Source organism: Acipenser ruthenus, chromosome 3 (genome assembly GCF_902713425.1).
Source record: "Acipenser ruthenus chromosome 3, fAciRut3.2 maternal haplotype, whole genome shotgun sequence".
Taxonomy (NCBI): Eukaryota; Metazoa; Chordata; class Actinopteri; order Acipenseriformes; family Acipenseridae; genus Acipenser; species Acipenser ruthenus.
Genome location: NC_081191.1, coordinates 95,937,481 through 95,961,429, shown reverse-complemented (window position 1 = coordinate 95,961,429; position 23,949 = coordinate 95,937,481). Strand labels below are relative to the sequence as shown.

General features: G+C 38.2%; 1 protein-coding gene across 2 annotated transcripts in view; it reads left to right on the top strand.

Moving 5' to 3' along the window:
- The window catches only part of LOC117394926 (vasoactive intestinal polypeptide receptor 2-like), a 71,982-nt gene extending 49,373 nt beyond the window's left edge, over positions 1 to 22,609 (top strand). For both annotated transcript variants that reach the window (XM_033993688.2, XM_059019209.1), the window contains 9 exons: positions 9,451 to 9,548; positions 12,709 to 12,844; positions 13,852 to 14,002; positions 15,885 to 15,945; positions 16,265 to 16,334; positions 17,476 to 17,567; positions 18,676 to 18,799; positions 18,891 to 18,932; positions 22,271 to 22,609. In XM_033993688.2, coding sequence (XP_033849579.1) covers positions 9,451 to 9,548; positions 12,709 to 12,844; positions 13,852 to 14,002; positions 15,885 to 15,945; positions 16,265 to 16,334; positions 17,476 to 17,567; positions 18,676 to 18,799; positions 18,891 to 18,932; positions 22,271 to 22,441 — 945 coding nt within the window. In that variant the 3' untranslated portion in view covers positions 22,442 to 22,609. The remainder of the gene's footprint in view (positions 1 to 9,450; positions 9,549 to 12,708; positions 12,845 to 13,851; positions 14,003 to 15,884; positions 15,946 to 16,264; positions 16,335 to 17,475; positions 17,568 to 18,675; positions 18,800 to 18,890; positions 18,933 to 22,270) is intronic.
- Positions 22,610 to 23,949: the final 1,340 nt, after the last annotated feature.

Here is a 23,949-nt window from a genome sequence, read left to right as displayed (position 1 = left end):
GTAGGGGTATGGTTAGGGTTAGGGTGTAATGTAGCAGTGTGAAGTGTGTTTGGTAGGGGTATGGTTAGGGTTAGGGTGTAATGTAGCAGTGTGAAGTGTGTTTGGTAGAGGTATGGTTAGGGTTAGGGTATAATGTAGCAGTGTGAAGTGTGTTTGGTAGGGGTTTGGTTAGGGTTAGGGTATAATGTAACAGTGTGAAGTGTGTTTGGTAGGGGTATGGTTAGGGTTAGGGTGTAATGTAGCAGTGTGAAGTGTGTTTGGTAGGGGTATGGTTAGGGTTAGGGTGTAATGTAGCAGTGTGAAGTGTGTTTGGTAGAGGTATGGTTAGGGTTAGGGTATAATGTAGCAGTGTGAAGTGTGTTTGGTAGGGGTTTGGTTAGGGTTAGGGTATAATGTAGCAGTGTGAAGTGTGTTTGGTAGGGGTATGGTTAGGGTTAGGGTGTAATGTAGCAGTGTGAAGTGTGTTTGGTAGGGGTATGGTTAGGGTTAGGGTGTAATGTAGCAGTGTGAAGTGTGTTTGGTAGGGGTATTTTTTTTTACTGTTCATTGCTGCCACAAGGCTGAGAAATTCACTATATGAAAATAATAAATGCAAAAACTACAGCTGTCAAACGATTAAAAAAATGAATCTTAGTTACTCTTGGTTTTAATCGCATATTTCATGGATACAATTACTGCATGCATCTCATTCATCTATTTTATAACTGATGCTATTATTATTATTTTTATTATTTTAAAGTTCTTCTTATTACCTGTAAGGCCTTACATGGTCTTGGACTTTCTTATCCTCAAGCTCTGCTGACCCCACATGTCCCTGAGATCAGAAAATGGTAATCTTCTGACAGCCCCTAAAATTCATTTGAACTCTGTCAGAGCCGGGGCATGTAGTTATAATACCCCTCATCTTTGGAACTTGCTCCTGATTCATATCAGGAATGCTATTACAATTTAATTTTTTAAATCCTGTTTGAAAACGTATTTGTTTGGGTCTGTTTATTTGTAGCTGGATTATATATTAGACACAGGCTTTTTAAATTTATTTTGTAAAGCACCCTGAAATGCTTGCATGAAGAGTGCTATATAAGTGAAAGTTCTATTATTATTATTATTATTATTATTATTATTATTATTATTATTATTATTATTATTATTATTATTATTATAATCATCCAAAAAACACCCCAGCATAACAAACATGTTGTCCTATTTCTGGATTCATATTGTTGCCCCTTCTTTATAGTTTTAGATTTATTTACACAGAATTATACAGAAACGTTCCAGTATTTGCTGTTAAATTGTTTGAACCAACTGCTAAATCACAATGGAGTCAGTTTATTACTCACCTTAATGCATTTCAAATTATACTGTATATTTTCTTATCAGTTTCATTATATATATCATTGTTTATAATTATAATAGTCATTAGACAGATCGTATGCATTGCTCTCTTTCATTTTGTTGTTCTGGCTTCGCTGGCATATTATAGAACACTTTCTTTGACAAATCCATAAATGTTTTATATCAATCTGTAATCAGCCTGTAGGTATGAGCATTCAGTCTTTTAATGTAAATTAAACCATGTTAAAAACTGTATATGAACACACACACACGTGTACATTATTATACATGACTATATTATTTCTTTTGGCGACACAGTATTTGCCAGGTTGAGATGAATTGATACGTTTTCATGTCCTGGTAATGTATAGACTGTCAGCATTAATGTGGCAAAAACGTTTTTATTCACTGATATGTAAATATATACGCATGTATTTTTCAAAAAAAGTGCCTGCAATAGCAGTCGAATTTCACCAACGTCCGTTATGATTCCTGTGTTACACCTCATATCACTGTCTCACATCAGCTGTGACAGAAAGAGACACTTTATTACAAAGCAGGATTTGCTTTTGCTTTGTTTTGTGCACGCACTTCCCCTTCCTTAACAGGCAAAGTCAGGATTAGCAAGCAATTGACGCAGAATACAAACAAACTAGATGCTGATAAGAGCACAGTGTATTAATACTAACAAGGTAAACGTCAAGAAATAATAAAGACAAACGCATGATTAACGTGCGTTAAAAAAAAAAAAAAAAAAAAAAACTGGACAGATGAGATGTGAACCAGTGTCTGGATATAACAGTCCAGTTTGAATCGATGAATAGGGGATCCGAATTTTAAATAGGTTTGCACTCTGCAATATATTTCTGCATGTGAGCATATGTACATAGAGGAGAGTCAATGTTTGATAGCGGAATGAATTGGCCTTGCCGGAGCTGATCCGTTTTGGAAATGCACAGGAAGAGGACAAAGTGGGAATCTAAGATGAGCATGAGATCACTGCAGCAAATACCCAGCATGGGAAAGCTGACAATAGAAGGAACTGCATATTCTCAGCATCTTAAAAAAACAACAAATGCAGTTAGACATATAGTTTCCATTGTTAGGTCATCAAATGTAGAGAATGATGGAGGATTGAAATTAAATAGGCAAGAATATCTGTAGAGATAGGAAGATGAGAAGGAGAAGCAGTCGGAAAACTCTTAGAGATTCTGCGCAGGAGGAGACGGACAGCTGGTATTGATAGGAGAGTCGGGGAGGTAATGGACATCAAGCAAAATTGGTATTGAATTCCTGACAGATAGGATTTGATTGTAGCTGGTGAAAGATGTACAGTACTTTTGCATGTACTGTAAAGCCATAAACCAGCCCTGGTTGAATGGGGTCAGATTAATCCTGTTTTGAGAGCAGAAAGTCAAATAGGTGGTCTAGTCAGTGAAATAAGATCTGGTGGAAGGAGCCAGTGCTGCAGCCATGTATGCTTGCACTGTATTGAGTAGTCCCCTAATAATTGGGTTCAATTGGTTGTACTGGGGTGTCACTGCTGGAGTTGTCAGCACTTTAGGGACCTGTGAAATCTGTAAATCTGTAAACGAGAAAGAGCATCAGCTGCATTATTATGAATGCCTGGTATATGGCATGCTTGGATTAGAAAATTATTTGATACTGCAATCCATATTAACCGCCGCAGCAATTGCATAATAAGAGGGGAACTGGAACAGCCTTTATTGATAATATGAACTGTCGATTTGTTATCTCAAAAGAGAAGTATTTATTTCTTTGGCCAAAGTGGCCATGCCCTAGAAAACCATTGATTGTTTGAAAAACCTCTGAATCCCTTAAATGAAGCGTCTGTAAATAAAGCCAGATCGTGCAGTGCTGAAATGAAATCTTCATAGAACACAGAGAGACCATTCCAGTGTTGTTTGAGAGCTGACCATATTTTAATAGCTTTTCTAGCTTCTGAAAGTTTTTTGTTGTTGATGAAAGAGCAAGTAATCGAGATATAAATGTCTGACCTTGGGGGATAATGCGAATTGCAAAATTAAAATAACCCAGCAATGACAGCGGTGCGCTGTTTCCTGATTGTTTGTTCTGATCTGAAAGTTCTGGATAAGGGAACGGATGTTATCGAGTTTAGATATGGGGAGGCTGGCTTCAAACTTTTCTGTGTCTGGTATGATTCCTAGAAATTCCAGTGAATGAAGGGGGGTGGTTGTTTTTTCTTCTGAAAGAGGGACACCAACCTCTGAAAATAAACTTTTAAGATTGGTGATCGCTTCTGCTGGTGGATCTGAGCGAGGAGATATGAAGAGAAAATTATCAAGTAGGTGGAGCAGAAATGGAACATGATATGAATTGAGATGTATCCAGCATAAAGCCTCTGAGAGAGTAGCAAATATTTTTGGGCTGCTGCGGCAGCCAAAAGTTAACTGAGTAGAAAAATAAAAATGTTCTTCACAGCATATCCCGAACAGGTGACGAAGAGAAGGATGGATTGGCATTACTTTAAATGTGTCTGATATATCTGCTTTTGCTAACCAGGAACCACAACCTGCTAATTTAATTGAATGAATTGCATCTGAGATGCTACTGGTGCTTGATCCCCGTGGTGCTGATAAGTCTATGATGAGATGCTTTTTTCCTGACATTTTCCGAGTGGCGATGCTGATAGTGTTAAATTGGATATATTTATGGGAGTGGAAACTTTAAGTGTTGAAGAAAGTCACTTTGGAGCTACTGGGCAGTTGGCTTTGGAATGAGCATCCCCGCAGGACTTGCGCATGTGGATGTTTTTGCACTGCCTGAATGAGCATATACCAGTGTTAAAATTTTTACTGATTTGCCTTATTCCTGCATATCTAATTTTTCGCCCAAATTTATCTACCCTTGTGGATTGCTCAGGTGGGGTTGAAGAATGGATGTAGTTATGGATCGAGATTCTGTTTGAAAAGCAGGGAGGAGTGATGCAGACTGCTGATCTGGAAGAAGTTGATGCTATAGCAGCTTTCGGGCAGAGAGAGTTTGAGTGGCCAGTAGAACCGCAAAGCCTGCATGCGTTGGCTGCTGAAAATCCTGTTGAACAGGTCTAGATCAGGTTGTGCCCAGTTGATGATATGGTTATCTGTTGCCAAAATAGCTGCTGCTTCTGCTAAAAATGATTTGTGATAATCGAAAAACATTGTCCCTTCATATCTGACAGATAACTCCACTATATAAAATTCGTAAGAATCCAGTTATTGTCAGTTTGGGTATACTGAACAATATACTGAACAAGAGGCAGTGTGTTCCAGTGCTTAAAGAAAAGGGCTTGTAACCAGGAGGTCCCCGGTTCCAGTCCCAACACAGCCACTGACTCATTGTGTGACCCTGAGCAAGTCACTTAACCTCCTTGTGCTCCGTCTTTCAGGTGAGATGTAGTTGTAAGTGACTCTACAGCTGATGCATAGTTCACACACCCTAGCCTCTGTAAGTCGTCTTGGATAAAGGTGTCTGCTAAATAAACAAATAACATAGCACATCTCTTACAGATGACATAGCAAGGACGAATTCCCCCAGAGTTGGATTTTTCAGTAATCTGGGGTCTCTAGATTTCAGCGTGACTGATAAATGTCCGCAATCCACGACTCTATGGTCCAGAAATTCAGATGTAGCCATCAATAGAGAAACCGGATTAACGTCTTTACCTTCAATTATGGTTCGCCAAATCTGTGGGGATTTTGAGTGACGACGAGCAGTGGTTGTGGAGGCGGAACCAAGATTGTAGATCGAAGGCTCGACCATAGGGACCGGGGTTGGTATCAAATCGGAAGTGACTGTAGCTACGATAGAGGCAGCTGAGTTTAATCCTGGAATGGAGGAAAACACTGTAACTGGGGAACCTTGCTTCTCTTGCTCAATATTGGACACCCATTTCTCCAAACTGCTGATTTTGCTACTGACTGAGGATAAGGTGTCTGCAAATGGTTACATAAATGTTTTTATTTCATTCAAAATAAGAGAATGTTGCTGCTGAGTTTTGCTGACTGGAGCAGCTGCCTGCTGACCTGTTGACGTGCTGGCTGCTGCAGTGGCTTGCTCTGAGACAGTCTGCCTGCTGACTGATCTGGGCTGCTGAACAGCTGAGTGCGGCTGGGGAGTTTTCTTGGGTGGAAATATAGGTTGTGCTGAGATGGATTCAAAGTAAAAAATGAAAAGGGATTCTCGATTGCTTCCTGCTGGGATTTCGCTGCCGTTTTTGAGGAGGATCTTTATGAGCTTGTTGAAAGTCCAGTCCTTAAAGTACAGTTGCTCTGGAGGTGTATCCTGACTTCTTGGACTGTGGGTAGTGGTATACTGTCCTGCTCAGGGGGCACCTGTTTGGATGTTACTGAGACGCCTGATAGAGAGAAGAATGGTGGGCTGATCAGATCCTGGGTTGAAGCTGTCGGAGAATGTTCTGATACAGACAAGAAGTGATCTTCAGAGACCTCCTAATCCGAGGAAGAGATGTGCGGTAAGTATTCATTACTCAATTTGATCTTTTTTAATTATTTACATAGAAAGAAATTGCTGGAGGTCTTGCAATCCGCTTAGGTTCACAACCAACACGAAAAACACAAGACGGAAGTGTACCGTGTGAATAATGGTTTAAATAGGAAGTAGATTTGATTGATGATAGGAGAGCAAAAGATAGGGAGGAGCCTACCCTGTCACAGATGGTGTTTTTTTTTTTTGTTTTGTTTTTCTTTTTTTAATTTAGTCGTCGCCAATTATTTTACCCCGATTTTCACTCCAATTTAGCATGCCCAATTATTATCTGTATCCCCGGCTCACCGCTCGCAACCCCCCCGCCGACTCGGGAAACGGAGGCTGGAATACGCGTCCTCCGAAACGTGCTCCTGCCAAGCCGTCATTTTTCGCACTGCAGATCCACAGCAATGCACCCAGACCTATAGTGCCGGAGGACAACACAGACCTGGCGGCTGCGCTGCAGAGCCACAGGCGCCCTATCGGCCACAGGGGTCGCTCATGCGCGGTGAGCCGTGGATTCCCCTGCCGACCTAAGCTCTCCCTACCCGGGCAGCGCTCAGCCAATTGTGCGCCGCCCCCTAGGAACTCCCGGTCACGGTCGGCTGTGACAGAGCCTGGATTCGAACCTGCAATCTCCAGGCTATAGGGCACATCCTGCACTCCGCGCAGAGCGCCTTTACTGGATGCGCCACTCGGGAGCCTCCATTAATGATGTTAAACATGTGTGTGGTACTCCTGGAGCGGAGGATGTGTCGGGATCCCTTTTTTGCCAGAGGATGATACAACACATAGCAGCACCTGCAGCATTTTCCATTCTCCATGGACGTCCACTGGAGGTCTGCCAGGAAAGAACATGAAGAGCATCCAAAAAGGATTACTTGGTTATTACATCTTATTCTCAAATAAAGGAGAGTAGCTCAAATCACTACAAAGAACTACAAATATTGCTGTCTTTTTCCATGTTAAAACCTTTCATGTTCAACGTTTGTTTTTTCGGTGAAGTTCTGAGAGGAAAGTTTACATGAATATCAGCTTGCTCTTTTGTACTTCTCTTTATTTGCTTTTCAGAAGAAGTTTTTTTTTGTTGATTTTATTCTTCTTGGGATGTTTATTTTATGGTTTTTGCTTGTTAGGTAGACTTTCTAATCATTATAATGACTAACGGGTGTTTACTGTAGGATCTTCACCTTACGAATACAATGCAGTTTTAATGATTGCCAGTGTTTTTTCAAGTTAGTTTTTTTTTTATCTTTTAAAAGCATTTTTGGGGGCTCGTTTTCATGTTGGTTTCAACAGTTATACCTACCTATGTGTTGTTCCAATTATGTTTCTATCATTTTTAATTAAAATCTTTTACAACCTAACAACTTTTTAACATGCATCAGGCTGTGCTTCATGGGCCTAGAGAACATGCCTTATCAAAGGGTACCGCACTGGTACAGGGGTGTGGCTCATGGGGTATGTATTGAAGTAATGCATCTGAGTTTTTAGTTCCAGATAACTAGATTCGCTGTTGTGTTGGTGGCTGTGAGGGGGGGAACTAAACATCTTATTCTCTTTAGATATGTATTTTATCCATCAAAATTGTGCATAATCTCCAATTTCATTTAAACTTAGCATATGCATTTGATCTACAAAGGCACTCTAACCAGTTTTACTTATGTCAAGAGTTTGATCACACACACACATTCCCTAGTAAAAGTGTGAAAACTCAGTTATGATATTGTTCCAATCCTCCAGTTTATTGACTGCCTCAACCCCCAGTAAAACAAGGACATTGGAATTTGATCAGGCAGTTCACTTGAGATGCATCATACGATAAACTGGGTCTGATTGTTTTTCAAAATGGCTCCCCCCCTCTGGGCGCTGGATGCATGGGCTCCCCCCCTCTGGGCGCTGGATGCGCTGTACACCTCCCAGCCATCCTCCTGCTGTTGCTGCGGTTGCATTTTTTTTTCTTTTCCCCAAAACACACACAAAAATACTTTTTGAAAAAAAAAACGTCCTTTTCCTTCCTGGTCCGACTATTGGAGGTGTTGTTTTGTCCCACGCAGGACACCATATGTGGCAGGATGGCTTGAAGTGGTGAGGTGTGGTGACGTCACGGACCAGGAAGTAACTAAACCAAAACAGTGGATGGGCGGGTGAAACTGAACGCAAGGGCGTTCAGCTGGATTTTTATTAACTAAATAAACAAAACAAAAGATTTAAACAAAACAACAAAACACAAAACAAAAAGGCGCGTTGGCCAAACAAATAAACAGCAACAAGTATATGTTAAATATAGCTTGTTCATTATATTCTCCTCGCTCTCTCTCTCTCTCCACTCTCCCGTACTCTCCTCTCTATACTCAACACCCCACAGCACGGACAGCTGCAGGTTCTTATACTCTGGCCGAGGGGTTAACTAGCTGTTAATTATCTTATTACCCCTCGGCACACGTCTGCACACGTTTGGTAAGGATGCATTACTGTCAGCTAGTTAAATAATCAGTAGCTGATCAGCCATGCATCCTCACAGGTTTTTAAATTATAAATAACAAATAACAAAAGACGCGGCGCTTTTATCCGCACCGCAAACAATAATACAAATAATAATAAATAAATACATAGGGGCGGGACACTCCGCCACAGGCATCAGTGGATTTAAAAAAAAAAAAAAGAAAAATTCCCAGTTTTTCACTCTGGAAATCTGTTAGCCCTAATGAGCACCTCATCGAAGGGCACACAGTTTTCCCATTGCTATATTGAACCAGGCTCAATTACGCACATAACGGGACTTAACATTTCTTCATTTCCTAAGCACCAAAGCTCACAATTTGCAATGTCATGGGCATTCCCAGAGTGTAGTGTCCCAACTGCTATATTCAAAAAGGTAGACAAGCATGAACCACATTAAACTCAGTTCCTATTGCATCATCCCAAGTTGGAAGAAATGGGATCTAGAAACACTGACTTGATTTTCCAACAGAAACTAATTTCAATCTCAATTTCTAAGCATATTTTCAGAAATGGAAATGACAAGCGTGACGCGGGCCAATTCAATTGGGGTTTCTGTAAAAAAAAAAATACAAACTTGTGTTTGTAGCTCATGCTGTGTAATAGGTCCTGTCATACTCACCGGAAGAAAGCTTGTTGCAGTATCTGTGCAATATATTGCCCTGGACACCAGCTTTGAAACAGAAGGACTGAGGATGGGGCTTGTATCACCCCACTCAGATCCATTACTTGCTAAATATCTTGGTATCAGTGAATAAATAACCATCTCCTCTTTAAATATAAGCAAACACATTTTAATGTGAAGGCTGTATGAAGTGTGGTTGCTCCACAGCATGTTATTCATTTTCTGGGAACACAGAATGATTTGGGTGGAAAGTGTACTGCCCGTTGCATTAACCCTACTCAGACCCCTTGTTTTCTAAATGTATTGGTATCCCTGAATAGATGATGGTCCTCTCTTCAAAAATAGGCAGACATTTTGTATAAGGGAATCACTCACCAAATGTTATCCATTTACTACCAATGAAGAATAACAAGTTGGGGTATTTGTCCTTCTTTTAACGTCAAAAATAAATTTCCATCTCTTGTTTGTTCTCATAGTTGACATTTTATCTGGTGGTGAAGGCTCTTTACACGCTAGGACATAGCGCATCTCTGATTGCCCTCACCACAGGGAGTGCAGTCCTTTGTGTTTTCAGGTAAGTGTTGTACATGTTTGCAATACCATCGTTGATACTCAATGCACCCTTAGGCTGGAGATGCACAAGCAATTTTGTAAGAATTTTTTTTCTTGGCAACTCAAATTAAGAATATAAATTGAGCATGTTAAACAAATTTCCGATTGGCAGTAGAGTTTCTAGAATAGACCACTGGCTCTAATTTCAGAAGTTCAGACAATTTTTCTATGGGCTGTGTGTGTTCAGCCAATGATATTGCATTTTCTAATCACCTGATTTCACTCACAATTTTGCTAAATAGGAAGTATGGCTACAGACAAGTGGACGCCTGAGGACGCTTTGCAATTGATTGATTTTTTTCATGATAGAAAATCTTTATGGGATGTTTGATGTCCGCAATAAAAAAGAAGACTAATATAAGAAATTAGCAAATATTTTCAGGAAATCACCAGCAGAGGTAAAAGACAAACTGAAGATATTTTCCTTCTCCCGTCAAAATACTGAGTTCAGAGGTTCTTCAGTTTGTCTTTTACCTCCGCTGCTCCACACTCAAATGTTTCTACGTCATCTTCTTTTCAAAATTATTCCAATTACTATAGCAGCTGCTGAAACATGATTACTGCAAACAGGTGCCATCTTAAAACTGATTAAAATAACTGTCAATGTTCTAGTGTGTGTGTGGCACTTTAGCAACAGAAATTATCAATTTTTTTTGTTGTCAACTAGAATTGACAGTAAAAATTGCTTGCGTATCTCCGGCCTTACAATTGGTCCAGTAATTGTTCCGAGGCTTTCCTAGTAAAGAAAAGCAACAACAACAAAAAAACAGCATAATTATTAGGGCTGGGCTAGTTTATTTTTTAAGATATCTTTGATCTGGCTGGGATTTTTTTATTTGTATTAAGCAAGCTGAATTAAATATATTTCCTAACACAGTTTAGCGTTTAGAGCAAATCTACATGTGTGTGTGGATAGAATAGGAGTTTAGGGTATAACAGTAGCGAGGGGGACTGGACTTGATGGATGCTCTATAAAGCTATTATGTGACAAGTGGATTTAAAAAAAAAGTCAGACTTGAACAGAATCAGTCACACAGCTGCAGGCTGTGCTGTGAATCAATGGGAACCTTTTTGACGTAACAGGATTTTGGAATTCCAATGAGAGTGGATGGCGGAGAGATTCTCACTTGTCGTGTAATTAATGTCTCTTATTCACCTACCCTGAATTATAATTCAGCTATGGATTAAAAACAAACAGATATCTTGCATCAGTTTGTAGAAAGCAGAAACTCGTCTCAAACTGGGCATCTTGAAAGTTAGCAAAAGCAAAAATGTGGTCCTTTTTACGATCTAGGCTTATTATTTGAATATTAAACAAATGATGTGATTAATTCAAATCAAAGGTGTATATTGAAGCTTAATGTTTTCAGCCCAGCCCTAATAACTCTAAAATTAATTACTATAAATAGATAACCATCCAGTCATGCTTCTTAATATGATGAGGAATGTCCTTGCAATGGGCCCTGCTCATGAATCTTTAGCTCAAACAAAAGAAATACAGTTTTTGAACATTTCTCTAAGCCAGGCTCAGTAACTTGTAGGGAGCTTACAGTATGAGGCATTGCTATTTTACTGTTACTACCACATACTGTAATGTGTTCTAGTTATTAAATGTCAACCTCACTTCAGGTCTATTGCAATGATTACAGTATTATCATTGAGAAATGTAAACTGATTTTTTAAGTAACTTTATATAACATGCAGCTAACTGTATGTGTAAAATGTGTGACTTGTCTGAATAAGGTAGGTACAGAAATAATCACACGTGACAGTATATTAGCAGTGCTGATATTAACTTGTTCATAGGCCAGTCAAGAAAGCGCTGACCTGAGTGACATGTTTTATTCCTAGTGCTGCTTTTAGCATGCTCACATTGCCCTCTGGCCTTTTCCATGAAATGCAAATCTGCCCACTCACTGTAAAACTGAAGGGCCTATATGAGCAAGGCTGGAGAGGAGAATAAAATGGTGAACACTTTGCAAAGTAAAAACGTGATACTAACGTTAGGGAAGATTTAATCTCTTCTATTAAGCATGACAAGGTCTTGAACCAGGTTTTTTTTTTCATTCCAATTAGAGTCCCACCCAAGGGATTAAATGGTCTAACCTTTTTTATGTTATACAAACCACTTTACAAAAAATTAACATATCATGAATGACCTACAATGTGTAGTTTTAGAAGAAATAAAATCAGATCATGTGCAATATAGATGGATAAAGGAAAATAAAACACTCAAAACTATGATGCCTGAAGGTTTAAATAGAAAGGAATAGTAGATCATTACATCATTAACTATGTAGTAAATGACATCACATGCACTTTAACATATTTAAATATAAATGAGTGTAGTTACCATGGCATCAAGAGCCTGTACCTCCACTTTAAAAAAAAAAAAATACAGTTTCCCTTGACAAAGGTATGTTAAATATATCAAAACGTTGTGAAGTTGGCTCTTGAACAAAAACGTATACATAACCGTTAAAACAAATCCTTTTTAAATTGATATATAGACTATATATATAATGTATATACACTAGCATGCACATTTATTACAACACCCCATTGCTTTGTTGTGCATATGAAATCAAACCACTGTAACTGCAAATCTTGGAAACTTGTTAAGAGATAAATTAGTGACTGTCTAATTTAATTGATGACTTTAATAGACCACACATGCAATTAATTAAAAATAGTAAGAGAAAGCGAACACATAGCCACAGATGGTAAAATGCATAAGACTTTTTAGAAAAAGCCTAATTAAAGCACAAAGTCGTCTAATATTTTCAGAAACTATTGTTTCCATATCACTGATTGCTGACCAAAAATTGAAATTCTCTCACCCTGAGGTTTTCATGCAGGTGGGCATATAAAAGATATAAATGACAACTCTTGAGGTGTTCTAATACATTATTATTATTTTATTATTATTATTTTTTACTAGGGTAACAGTTCCACAATATTTTGGGTATAAAATATGTAAATATTTAGTGTAAGCACAGTGTACCTCCAGACATTTTGTTACAAAGTTGGTCTGTACTGTAAATGCTAGCCTTTGGAAAAAGATAAAGGCACAATGAAAGACAACAGGATAATTGAAAATGTTTTTTTTTTTCTGCACACAGAAAACTTCACTGTACACGAAATTACATCCACCTGAACCTGTTCTTCTCTTTCATTTTGAAAGCAGTCTCTGTTTTAGTAAAGGATAGAATACTTTATTCTGGCAACAGTTCATGTACAGAGGAGGATCCTTCACTGGTTAGTAAACTTTGTTCTTTCCTCACCAGCAACACTGCTAGTTGAATATACTCTTAATCATGTCCGGTAATATGACTGTTTTATTATGGGGTCTGTTTTAATGATCTAATTAGTGGCTGATCTCAATACGGACACCTTTTAATTTTATAAGAATCCTTCTTGGTTTTCCCCCAGTGCTGACTACAGCATTAAGACCTGATGTTGTGTAGATTATTGAAAAGAACCCCAGGTCTTTAGAACAACATTGGTGTCCTGTTTCTTTCCAAACGAAATCTGATTTGAAGCTGAATTACAATAGATCTGTTTCACTTTCCAGCTATGGGGGTGGGGGGAGCACAATTTCATTTAGTGCAAGTCCCTCCAGCTAAATCCACTAACGTGGATGCCAAGTCATTCTATAGTAAATCAATTTATGTGCATGGTCTCACTGATGAGGAAGCGGTGACCTGAAGGAGATGGTCTTGAGAGCACAAATCTCCTCGGTCACCCTGCAAGAATGCCCAGGGATCTACCGCAACATTTTCATTGTGGGGTTTTTATTTTCTTTGTTTGTTTGTTTGTTTTGTGGGGTTTTTTTTGGTTTTAAAGAAACATTTTTAAATTATTTTTTTTAAAGCAAATGTCAGAAGATATCACATCTGCAAATTGAGGTTGTGTATCTTCCACATGCAAAGAGCAGCAGCGAATCAGACTCCTTTACTTTTGAAGCACAACAGGACATTATGGGCCCTATTTTTGAAACATGTTAAAACCTATAAGAATTACACCACCCAAGTGACCCATGTAATTAATATTAGGAAATGGTTACTTCGTGTGAACTGAGCTACAGTTGAAATAAACAAGTGAAGTAACAATGTGAAGTAACAATGAAATGACCATGTAAATAAACAAAATATTCTCAGAAAAACACCATTGAATGGCGAGCAGTGTACTTGATGATTATTATTATTATTATTATTATTTGTATTAACAATGCCCACTGTAATTCTGTCTTTCTGTTATTTCAGATTGGCTGTAAGACAATCTTGGTGATTTTCCAGTACTGCGTTATGGCAAACTTTTTCTGGCTCTTAGTTGAAGGCCTGTACCTTCACACTCTCCTTGTGGTTATATTCTCTGAAAATAGGCACTTTATAGTGTATCTCCTGATTGGGTGGGGTAAGATGTGTTAAATATTAAATATTTAAAATGTCATGATAAACTCTTGCATTCCAACCTTGACATTGTGTTGAAAACACATTACATATCCCCACATGTAATCCATGGCTGTTAAATGATTGTTTGGGTGTCATCCTAACCATTACAGTTGATGCACTAGATTCTCAAAATCCAAATTGTCAATAGCATTATTGTTGTCTGAAAGTTAAAAATACCAAACCAATAAAGAAACAACGTCAGACTACTCCCAAGCACCTGAGGTGAATGTCTGAGTTGTATATTTCTGGTTTGCTAACTTTTTAGGTGTGTTTTTACTATCTGAAAAATAAATTGCTAATGACTTTTTGGAGTACAGGTAAATGGCTTTGAAAATCTATCCAATGTATTTATGTCTGCAGATTTACAAACTTTGAAATGGTGTCATCCCTTTGAAAGTAATTGAGCAAAAGGGGTTCTAGCAGGGAACTCATTTTAACCCAAGACCAAATCATGTAAACATCAATCATATTTTAGGCACTTTCCAATACGAGATCCAATCGTCAATCGAATAGTTAGTATCTTATTTGTCCTTTGATAAACAATACGTCCAATGAGAGGCAAGAAAAGGATTTATATCTTACCTTAATCCCCGCTGTGCACCATAGTTCTCCTCCTCCTCCCCAGCCTTCATCTGCTTTTTGGCTTTGTCTACCTGGGAGGGCTGCTATCCTACCCCCCTGCGCATGGCTTCCCTACGATCAGCCTCTCACTTATCTGCAAGCAAAGGCCAAAGAGTGTAGTGTGAAATATGTATAATGTAGTCGCGTTGTCTAGTCAATGTTTTAATAAATAATCTATCACAGGAGTTTCCTGATTGAATTATGTGTCATATTAAGAATACCCCATAATGTAAGTTAAATGCCATTATTTGTAGCTAAATAAAATAACCCTCATTCACTGCTGCACAACCAGCAACAATGCTCGGATAATAAGGAATCTTGAAGATTGCAGAAATTGCATTCACCCAACTGTATTGTGGGGTTTAATTACTTATAACAGCACATCATTTCATAAAGTGCTTTCATAATGTGAAAAGGAGCAAGTTACAAAGAAATGCCATCCTTATAAAGGTGGTTTTTTAAGAAGTCCAAGTCAAACAAGAGGCAGCTGGGTTAATGTCCTCCTTCTTCTCATAAACTCAAACTCAAACTTTGCTCTTATGTACAGTACTGTATGTACTCAATGTAAGCTCCTTATCTCTGATGGTTTGTGTCTATTGTGACCATTTTGCAAATATTTGTATAGAGCTGATTAACTTGTATAAGTACATATAAAATTTAATTAAATAAGCATTTCACAATGTCTTGTTAATGTACCTGGGGTGGTCATTTAACATCATATCATATCGTGTATATATATATATATATATATATATATATATATATATATATATATATATATATATATATATATATATATAATATTCATACCACAATTTTTTTTCTTTCTTGTAGTATGTTTTGTAATTAATTTTCTGTTAAGTCACAGAATTGCCGTTCAGCAGTTTTTTTGTTTTTTTTTTATGCAGCCATCTTATCTTGTTAGGAGTGGAGGTAGAGGGCGTTCCTTTGAAAAGGGGCGGGACTGACAGTGATGTGAACCAATCACTGGTGTAAGGATGTGAGGGCGATAGTTTTATCTATTTTTCCTCCTATGATGAGGTTTTAACCAATCACAGACCAGAATTTCTAAGCACTGACTTATTTTTTTTTTAATCACAACATTAGGGTCCTGATATTTTAGAAATATTCCCAAACCGTATGACAGATATGAACAGTATGCTATATTTGATCTCTGTTACCTGCAGTTATTAATTGTTTTGTGTTTCTTTTGTTTTATTTAGGAATCCCAACAGTGTGTGTTGTTGCATGGACTTTGACAAGGATATACTTGGAGGATACTGGGTAAGAGTAATTCTGTTCCATGGTTGGTAACAAACACTAGGCTACAGGAACACAACCAGAGTGAGGCTTGGAACCTAGGCTTGATGGTGTACTGCAGGACAGGAAGTGAAGCAGGAAGCAACGGGTTCAACTTTAAAATCAATAAAGTGGATGTTAAATAATCTGCATATCCTAAATCCTGAAGATTGTCTGACAAGAACCTATGATACATGTTGAAAGATAGAGGAATTATGACCAATGATGATGTAGACAACAGCACATGCAGTTTGTGTAAACCAACAGCAGCTGTTTTATTTGAATTATTTTGTTTTATTTTCAGTTGCTGGGATACAAATGAGAAGAGCTTACCGCATTGGGTTATCAGTGGACCAATTCTAGTTTCCATTGTAGTAAGTTTCCAACAAGCTTCATGGCGTATAGAATGAATTAGTTTCATTCCATAGAGAAACTACACAGCAGGCTCTCCAGAGAGTATACATTGAGGGTTCTAATTGTGCCTTGTTTAGGATAATAACATGCCGTAAATTAGAAAGCATTGCTTTAATTAATATTGGGTAAATGATACAGCCTTTCAGCATCTCTGAGCCCTAAAAATTCCTGAATGCAGGATGGTTGCGGAGGGCAGCCAACGGACAGGGGTTTCTATAAGACAAGCCTAGCCTGTTATCAATGTTACACTCACAACTTACTTATAGTAGTGCAGATTTGTGATAATCTTTGCCCCCACATCTTGCATTTACACTTCAACCTTATCTTCAGTCTATAAGGCTATGCATCAATCGGTGACAGATGCATAGGAATCCAAATGATTAAGTGCATTTTATCAGCTGTGTATGGAAGTAAAAGCCCATATACATATGTGTGCTGTTATACACAACACTCAGTATTAATTAATGTGGAGTAGATGGAGTGGGCAGAGTTAAAGGTTGCATTGTCATCATGTTTGAATGGAATGAGGAAGGCTGTTCAGTGCTGGCACTTTGGATTCTCCAGACAAGACCAAAGCACGTAAAGGCAGATTTAAAGACAATTGATGAGAACTCAATATTGGAGCAGCATAACCCAGAACCATTTACAATGATTTAAAATAAATAAACAAATAAATAAATAAATAAATAAATAAATAAATAAATAAATAAATAAATAAGGGAAATGTAAAAATGTTATTTACATTTTTTATACTGATTGTTTTATATATTTCACAATCAGAGTTAAAACAAGATAAAATACTGTATTCCTTCGAATTTAAGACGCCTTTGAATGTAAGATACAGCCCAAATTTCCCATCCTCAATTTGAGGAAAAAAACAAAACACCAAATAATTATGCATTTACAAAGATACACGCTCTGCCTGTAAATTGTGTGGGTGTTTGTGTGTGTTTTGGTTGACAGGGATGGGGTTAATTCCTGTCCCTGCCAAAAACATGTGTGAATGTGGCTGCTCCTTAATTCAATAATTAGTGCTATGACGTAGATACATAGTCATAAATAGGTATATGGGACAATAACTCAGGCTCCTATTTTTTGCAGGTAAATTGCATCCTATTTATTAGTATAATCAGAATCCTGGTTCAGAAGTTAAGGTCACCAGATGTTGGCGGCAATGATCAGTCTCAATACAAGTAAGTTGTAAGCTAATTAATCAGCATACTGTCTATAAACACACGTGATTTATTTTCACTTGTTTGAAGTCATCTGAATTTCATGGGTGTTGAACCGAGGAAACAAACTCATAAGCAGAGGAATAGGGATGCATTCACAGGCAGGCCACAGCAGTTTATTTGTCATATGTGTTCCATTATATTTGACTAGGTGTATTTGCCAGAACCAATGTATTTGGTTATTTTATCGTTATGTGTAAAATGTTTTTCTCATCTGTCATCTAAAACATTGTTGCATACCTTGCTAAAAACTAGTCACGCCACGCCACTTGCATGAACGTCCTCTATAAGTAAGCATATGGTTAAGATCAATTGTTTTTGTTCCAAAAGTGCCGTTAATGAGCAACCCCTCCCATTTGCTCTACTTTGGACACATGCTCTGCATTTGTCCCACAGAAATGGGTTTCTGTAATGCTGTATTCCAAGCCTGATAATATATATATATATATTTTTAATACTGGGTGTTTTCCTCTATTGGCATTACTGCAGACCATGCAGCAATGAATTGACTGAGATGGACAGACTAGTTTATCACCTGCATTGCTTTGTGGTGGCATAAAAAGTTAGGTAGCTGTATTAACCCAAGAGTTCTTAAAAATACAGCTTCCAGTTGAGAAAATACAGATGGAATGACATGTTGGTCCATTTTATGGGAGGACAATTTTTAAGGCTAAATTACAATCAGTCAGGAGTGGCTTCAGGAAGGTTCAGGATGGTCCTTAAAATCCAAGCAGTCTGTCTCTGCATGCAATAGGTAAGCCCTCCTCCCAGAGCGATATCAATCATTTTAAATGACCAAATACTGCAAATCATTCATGTTCACAACATTCCATGAGCTGCTCGAAATCACTTAACCTCCCAGGGAACAAGAATCCTAGGAATTGCCAGGAATTCTAGGGATTCTTGGGGGTCGTTTTGTTTATCGAAAATGTAAGCTGTAAATCGTGCCACAGTGTAAATGCAGCTTCTTTTAATGGTCTTCCTATTACTGGCATTACAGTATGTGCCTAAATGCTAATACTGCCAAAAGATGGTGCAATTGTTATTTGTGTTGTGGTTTCTCTTTCAGGAGACTGGCGAAATCCACACTGCTGCTTATCCCACTGTTTGGAATTCACTACATTGTGTTTATTTCAGAGCGCGCTCCCAGCGAATATAAGATTGTTTTTGAATTAGCCATTGGGTCTTTCCAGGTAAAACACTATTTTTCTTAAATGTGTCAGAAGTATTGCTTTTTTTAAGTTAAAAAGTTGCATTAATAATATGAACTATTACTCATTACAGGGGCTGGTTGTTGCTATTCTCTACTGCTTTTTGAACAGTGAGGTAAACTTTTTGTAATTTTCATTAATGTATTAGTCTTGATAACTACAGTCCTTAAAAAGAATATACTGCACCAGTCCAAAAGACAACTTCATGTACACAAAGGTTGATATACTACAAGCAAATACAATGCCAGGTTTCATCAGTAACATCACTCCATTATGTGTTGCATAACCTTGTCATATGACCCTACAGTAAACCTTGTTTAGAAACAAAGAATGTTGTGCTTTGATTCCCATGATTGTTGCTAAATGGCTGAATAGCTGAACACTCTTTCACCTTAAGTAGGGCTCTCGCAGCACGTTACCACAAACATCCGCATACAGTACCTTGTAGAAATGCATTCGCCAGTGTACTGTAATAACATGTGAATCACAAACGACTAGTATATTTACTAGTGTTAAGTCAAGTTATAGAATAATTACAGGTAGTGGACAAAAAAATGTAAACACCAATGTAAAGTCAGTTAATAGGGCATTGGGCCACTATGGTATCCCTCTCTGTGGAGTTCTCGGCAGACCGTTTCTGATGAAACTGGCTGCTCGTGCCCCAGGTTGAAATTTGCAGTCAGTTGATGTGCAGTTGCTCGCCTGTTTTGCCTTGCATGTCGAATTAATGCACGGATATCACGATCCTGGAGTATGCGCTTCCGCCCACTGTTGCCCTTTGCTGATGATGTCTTTCCCTCAGAGTTCCATGCCGACATCACCTTAGGCACCGTTGCTCGTGAAACATCAGCAAGTTGAGCTGTCTTGGTCACTGAAGCTCCTGCCAAACATGCCCCAACAATCACCCCTCTTTCAAAGTCACTGAGGTCTCCACTTGCAGCCATGCTAGCCATAATTATAGGCAACCAGGCCTGTCCAGCATTTTTATACATGACCCTAAGCATGCTGGGATGTTACTTGCTTAAGTAACGCATGAGCCACACCTGTGTGGAAGTCCTTGCTTTCAATATACTTGGTGTCCCTCATTTACCCAGGTGTTTCCATTTTTTGGTCCACTACCTGTACAATGTTTGTTAATGTTTTTACATGTTCTTCTAACACTGTATTGCTTAAACCTCTTCTTCTTCTTCTTCTTCTTCTTCTTCTTCTTCTTACCCATATATCTTTTGCACTTGCATTAGTTACACAGGTCTCAAATGGTCAGTTTTCAAAGAGGCACTTGCTGTAGCAAACATTAAATTAAAGAAAGTTCTCAGTTTGCTTGACTTGCCTTTCAGGAAGTCTTACTGCTTTACTTCCTTGGTCACCCAAGCAGTGTCTTCTGGCTCAAAGCATGTTACTGGCTGAAAGCATGTCAGTCAATAAGGGAAGGAAGAAGCTGATTGGTTATTGAGAGAAAAGATGCCAGTGAATGAGTGGGGGCAATTTCAACCTTGTGAAATGACCCAGGAAGGTCAAGACAGTCTAAAAGTATGGCAAGCAGAGATTTCTTTGCAATATCAGATTTTAAAATACATTTTAAAAAAATTGCTAAAACATGTTTCTTTCAAAACTGTACTTTTGTGACCTATAACGTATATGGTGGAGAAAATTGTTACAATTACGTGTAGATTTTTAAAATAAAATGAGTTGCATGCATTTCTACTAAAATTAAACAAAACATATAGTATACAGTGCCTTGAAAAAGTCTTCACACCCTTGAACATTTTTCACATTCTGCTGCCTAAAAAATACAATTCAAAATGCATTAAAGTAGGAGTTTGTTTCACTGATCTACACAACATCATCTACACTTTCAACGTGAAAGAACAATTATAGGAATATTCAAAAAAGCCATTAAAAATAAAAAAACAAAAAGTCTTGATTGCATAAGTCTTCACACCCTTTCTCATAGCAAACCCAAATTAGCTCAGGTACAACAAATTGCCTTAACAAGGCACATAATAAGTTAAATTGAGCCCACCTAATCACAGTAGTTCAACTGATTTGAATACTCCTGGATGAAGAATCGAGCTGTTTCTGTTGTATGAAGTGAATTTGAAACAACTGGCAAAACATGCTGAACAAGGAGCTGCCAAAAGAACTCCGGGATAAAGTTATTGAAAGGTACAGATTGGGGACGGCTATAAGAAACTTTCAATGTCTTTGAATATCCCTTGGGGCACTGTCAGGTCCATCATTGTAAAGTGGAAACAGTTTGGCACCACCAAGACACTACCTCGATCAGGCCGTCCCTCCAAAGTCAGTAGCCGTGGCTTAAGGAAACTGCTGAGGGAGGTCACTGTGAGGCCTAAGATTACTTTAAAAGAACTACAGAGGTCTCTGGCTGAGATTGGGGAAAATGTTGACTGTTCAACAATTTCAAGAGGACTCCACAAACATGGCCTGTATGGGAGGATGGTAAGAAGGAAGCCACTGCTGAAAAAAAAGCCATATGATGTGCCGCATAGCTTTTGCACAGAAACACTTAGGGGACACTGCACGCATGTGGGAGAAGGTTTTGTGGTCTGATGAGACCAAAGTGGGACATTTTGGTCTGAATGCTAAGTGATATGTGTGACGTAAACCAAACACAGGACATCACCCTGCTAACACCATCCCTACAGTAAAGCATGGTGGTGGCAGCATTATGTTTTGGGGATGCTTTGCAGCAGCGGGGACAGGGAGGCTTGTGAAGATCGAGGGAAAGATGGATGGTGCAAAGTACAGGCAGATCCTGGAGGAAAACCTGTTCCAGTCTGCCAGAGACCTGGGACTGGGGAGAAGATTCACCTTTCAGCAGGACAATGATCCTAAGCACAAAGCAAAAGCAACAATGGAGTGGCTCAGCAAGAAGAAAGTGAATGTCCTCGAGTGGCCTAGTCAAAGCCCAGACCTGAATCCTATAGAAAATCTGTGGCAAGACTTGAAGACTGCAGTCCACAAACGATCCCCAGCCAACTTGAAAGAGCTTGAGCTATTCTGCCAAGAAGAATGGGCAAAAACTGCACCATCCCGCTGTGCTAAGTTGGTAAACACTTATCCAAAACGACTCATGGCTGTTATTGCTGCAAAAGGGGCTTGCACCAAGTATTGACTCAAGGGGTGTGAAGACTTATGCAATCAAGACTTTTTTGTTTTTTTATTTTTAAGTACTTTTAATATTTCTGTAATTGTTCTTTCACGTTGAAAGTGTAGATGATGTTGTGTAGATCAGTGAAACAAACTCCTACTTTAATGCATTTTGAATTGTATTTTTTAGGCAGCAGAATCTGAAAACTGTTCAAGGGTGTGAAGACTTTTTCAAGGCACTGTATGTAGTATGTATTTAAATGCTTTATCAGCCTGACCAGCTATAATGAGGCAAACATTGCATATCTCCCTGTTTTTCTTTCTTGCAAAACTGAATTTCAGGTACAAAGTGAGGTGAAAAGGAAATGGCGCTTGTGTTTGCACTGGTATGTGAGCCGAGATTACAGGCTGCGCAACTCATCCATTGCCAGAAACGGCTCTGGCAATGTGTCTTATTTCCACCGCAATTCCAGGACTCAGTCCTTCCAGCAGACAGAAACCTCAGTTATATAACGCAAGTGTCCTGAAGTCCCGCCCTTGTAATTTTGTATGAATGCATTGTTGTGTCAGACTTTGTTTTACATTGAGGACCATTATTTGCAGAAATATAAATGTGAACATAACTGTATATGTCATCAGATTTAATGATTAGAAGGTTTTATTGCAAAAGTAATACCAAAAGGTGTGTATATATATATATATATATATATATATATATATATATATATATATATATATATATATATATATATAATTGTTACATGTGTTTACAACTTTAATAAACATACATCATTTAGGAACTAAGCCTAAACAATACCTTTATAAACCCTTGTCAACTACTTGATTTTGAGACCCAGGTGATATACTCAGTGTATATATTTGCTCCATTGAAGTTAGGCTTGACTCTGAGGGGTAGATGTACTAAAATGGGCCAGTCGCAATGCAAAAATACAGCAATTTGAATTTTCATTGCGACAATTCGCAAAGTATACATTTTGTCGCATGTACTAAGAGAAAATAAGTTAATAAAGAGAGCCTCAATATACACATTTAAATATGTGTTGCATCATCTTAGTGAGATCTCTAGCCATGTGAGTTATGTGACATCTTTACGAATAAATAATAAAAGGCAGTTTTTTTTTGTTTGTTTTTTTTTAAATGAAAACTTTATTGGTTTTTCTCTTATAACAACATTGAAATACAAAACGCAAAAAAATTGACAGAAAAAAATATATACATATATATATACATATATATATATACATACACATATACATACATACATATATACATACATACACATGAAAAAGAAAGTTACAATTGTTTTTCCCTTTCTTTCTTTAAAACAATAATTAACAATAATAATGAAAAAGAATAAGGATAAAAAAAATAAAATAACCCCCCCCCCCCCCCCCCCCCCAGCAGTGCGTTTAACCTACTCCACCTCAAAAGCACTTGCCCATTCTCTATTATATTAGCCAGATCAGGAGATCCAAGAAAGGACGCCAGATGGACAGGAAGGACTCCTCATCACCTTTCACAACTGCACTAAGTCTCTCTAAGGGGAGAATTTTAAAAATGTCATTATACCACTGACTGGTGGTTTGGGGGTTATCTTTGATCCAGTTGATCAGTATACATTTTCGGGCAACAAATAACAATTTTGTCATCAGTTTTAGCTGGGCTGAGGTCAGTCCTGTCGTGCCAGACATCAATCCCAGGAGAAAGAGCCATGGGTCTTTTTCTAATCTGCAGTTTAGCATTCTATTTAATTCTTGTTTTATTTTACACCAAAAGTTGGCTATCAGTGGGCAAGACCAGAACAAGTGTCCCAAAGTCCTTTTTACATTTGGAACAGGTAGGAGAGTTATGAGGGTTAATTTTATGAAGAACATAGGGTGTTGTATGAATGCAATGCAGAATCTTATATTGAGTCTCCCTTGCTCTATTAAAAATGAGAGTGCGCCCTACAGCATGCAAAACCTCCCCCCAGGATTCTTCATCATGGGTGCCGCCTAAAT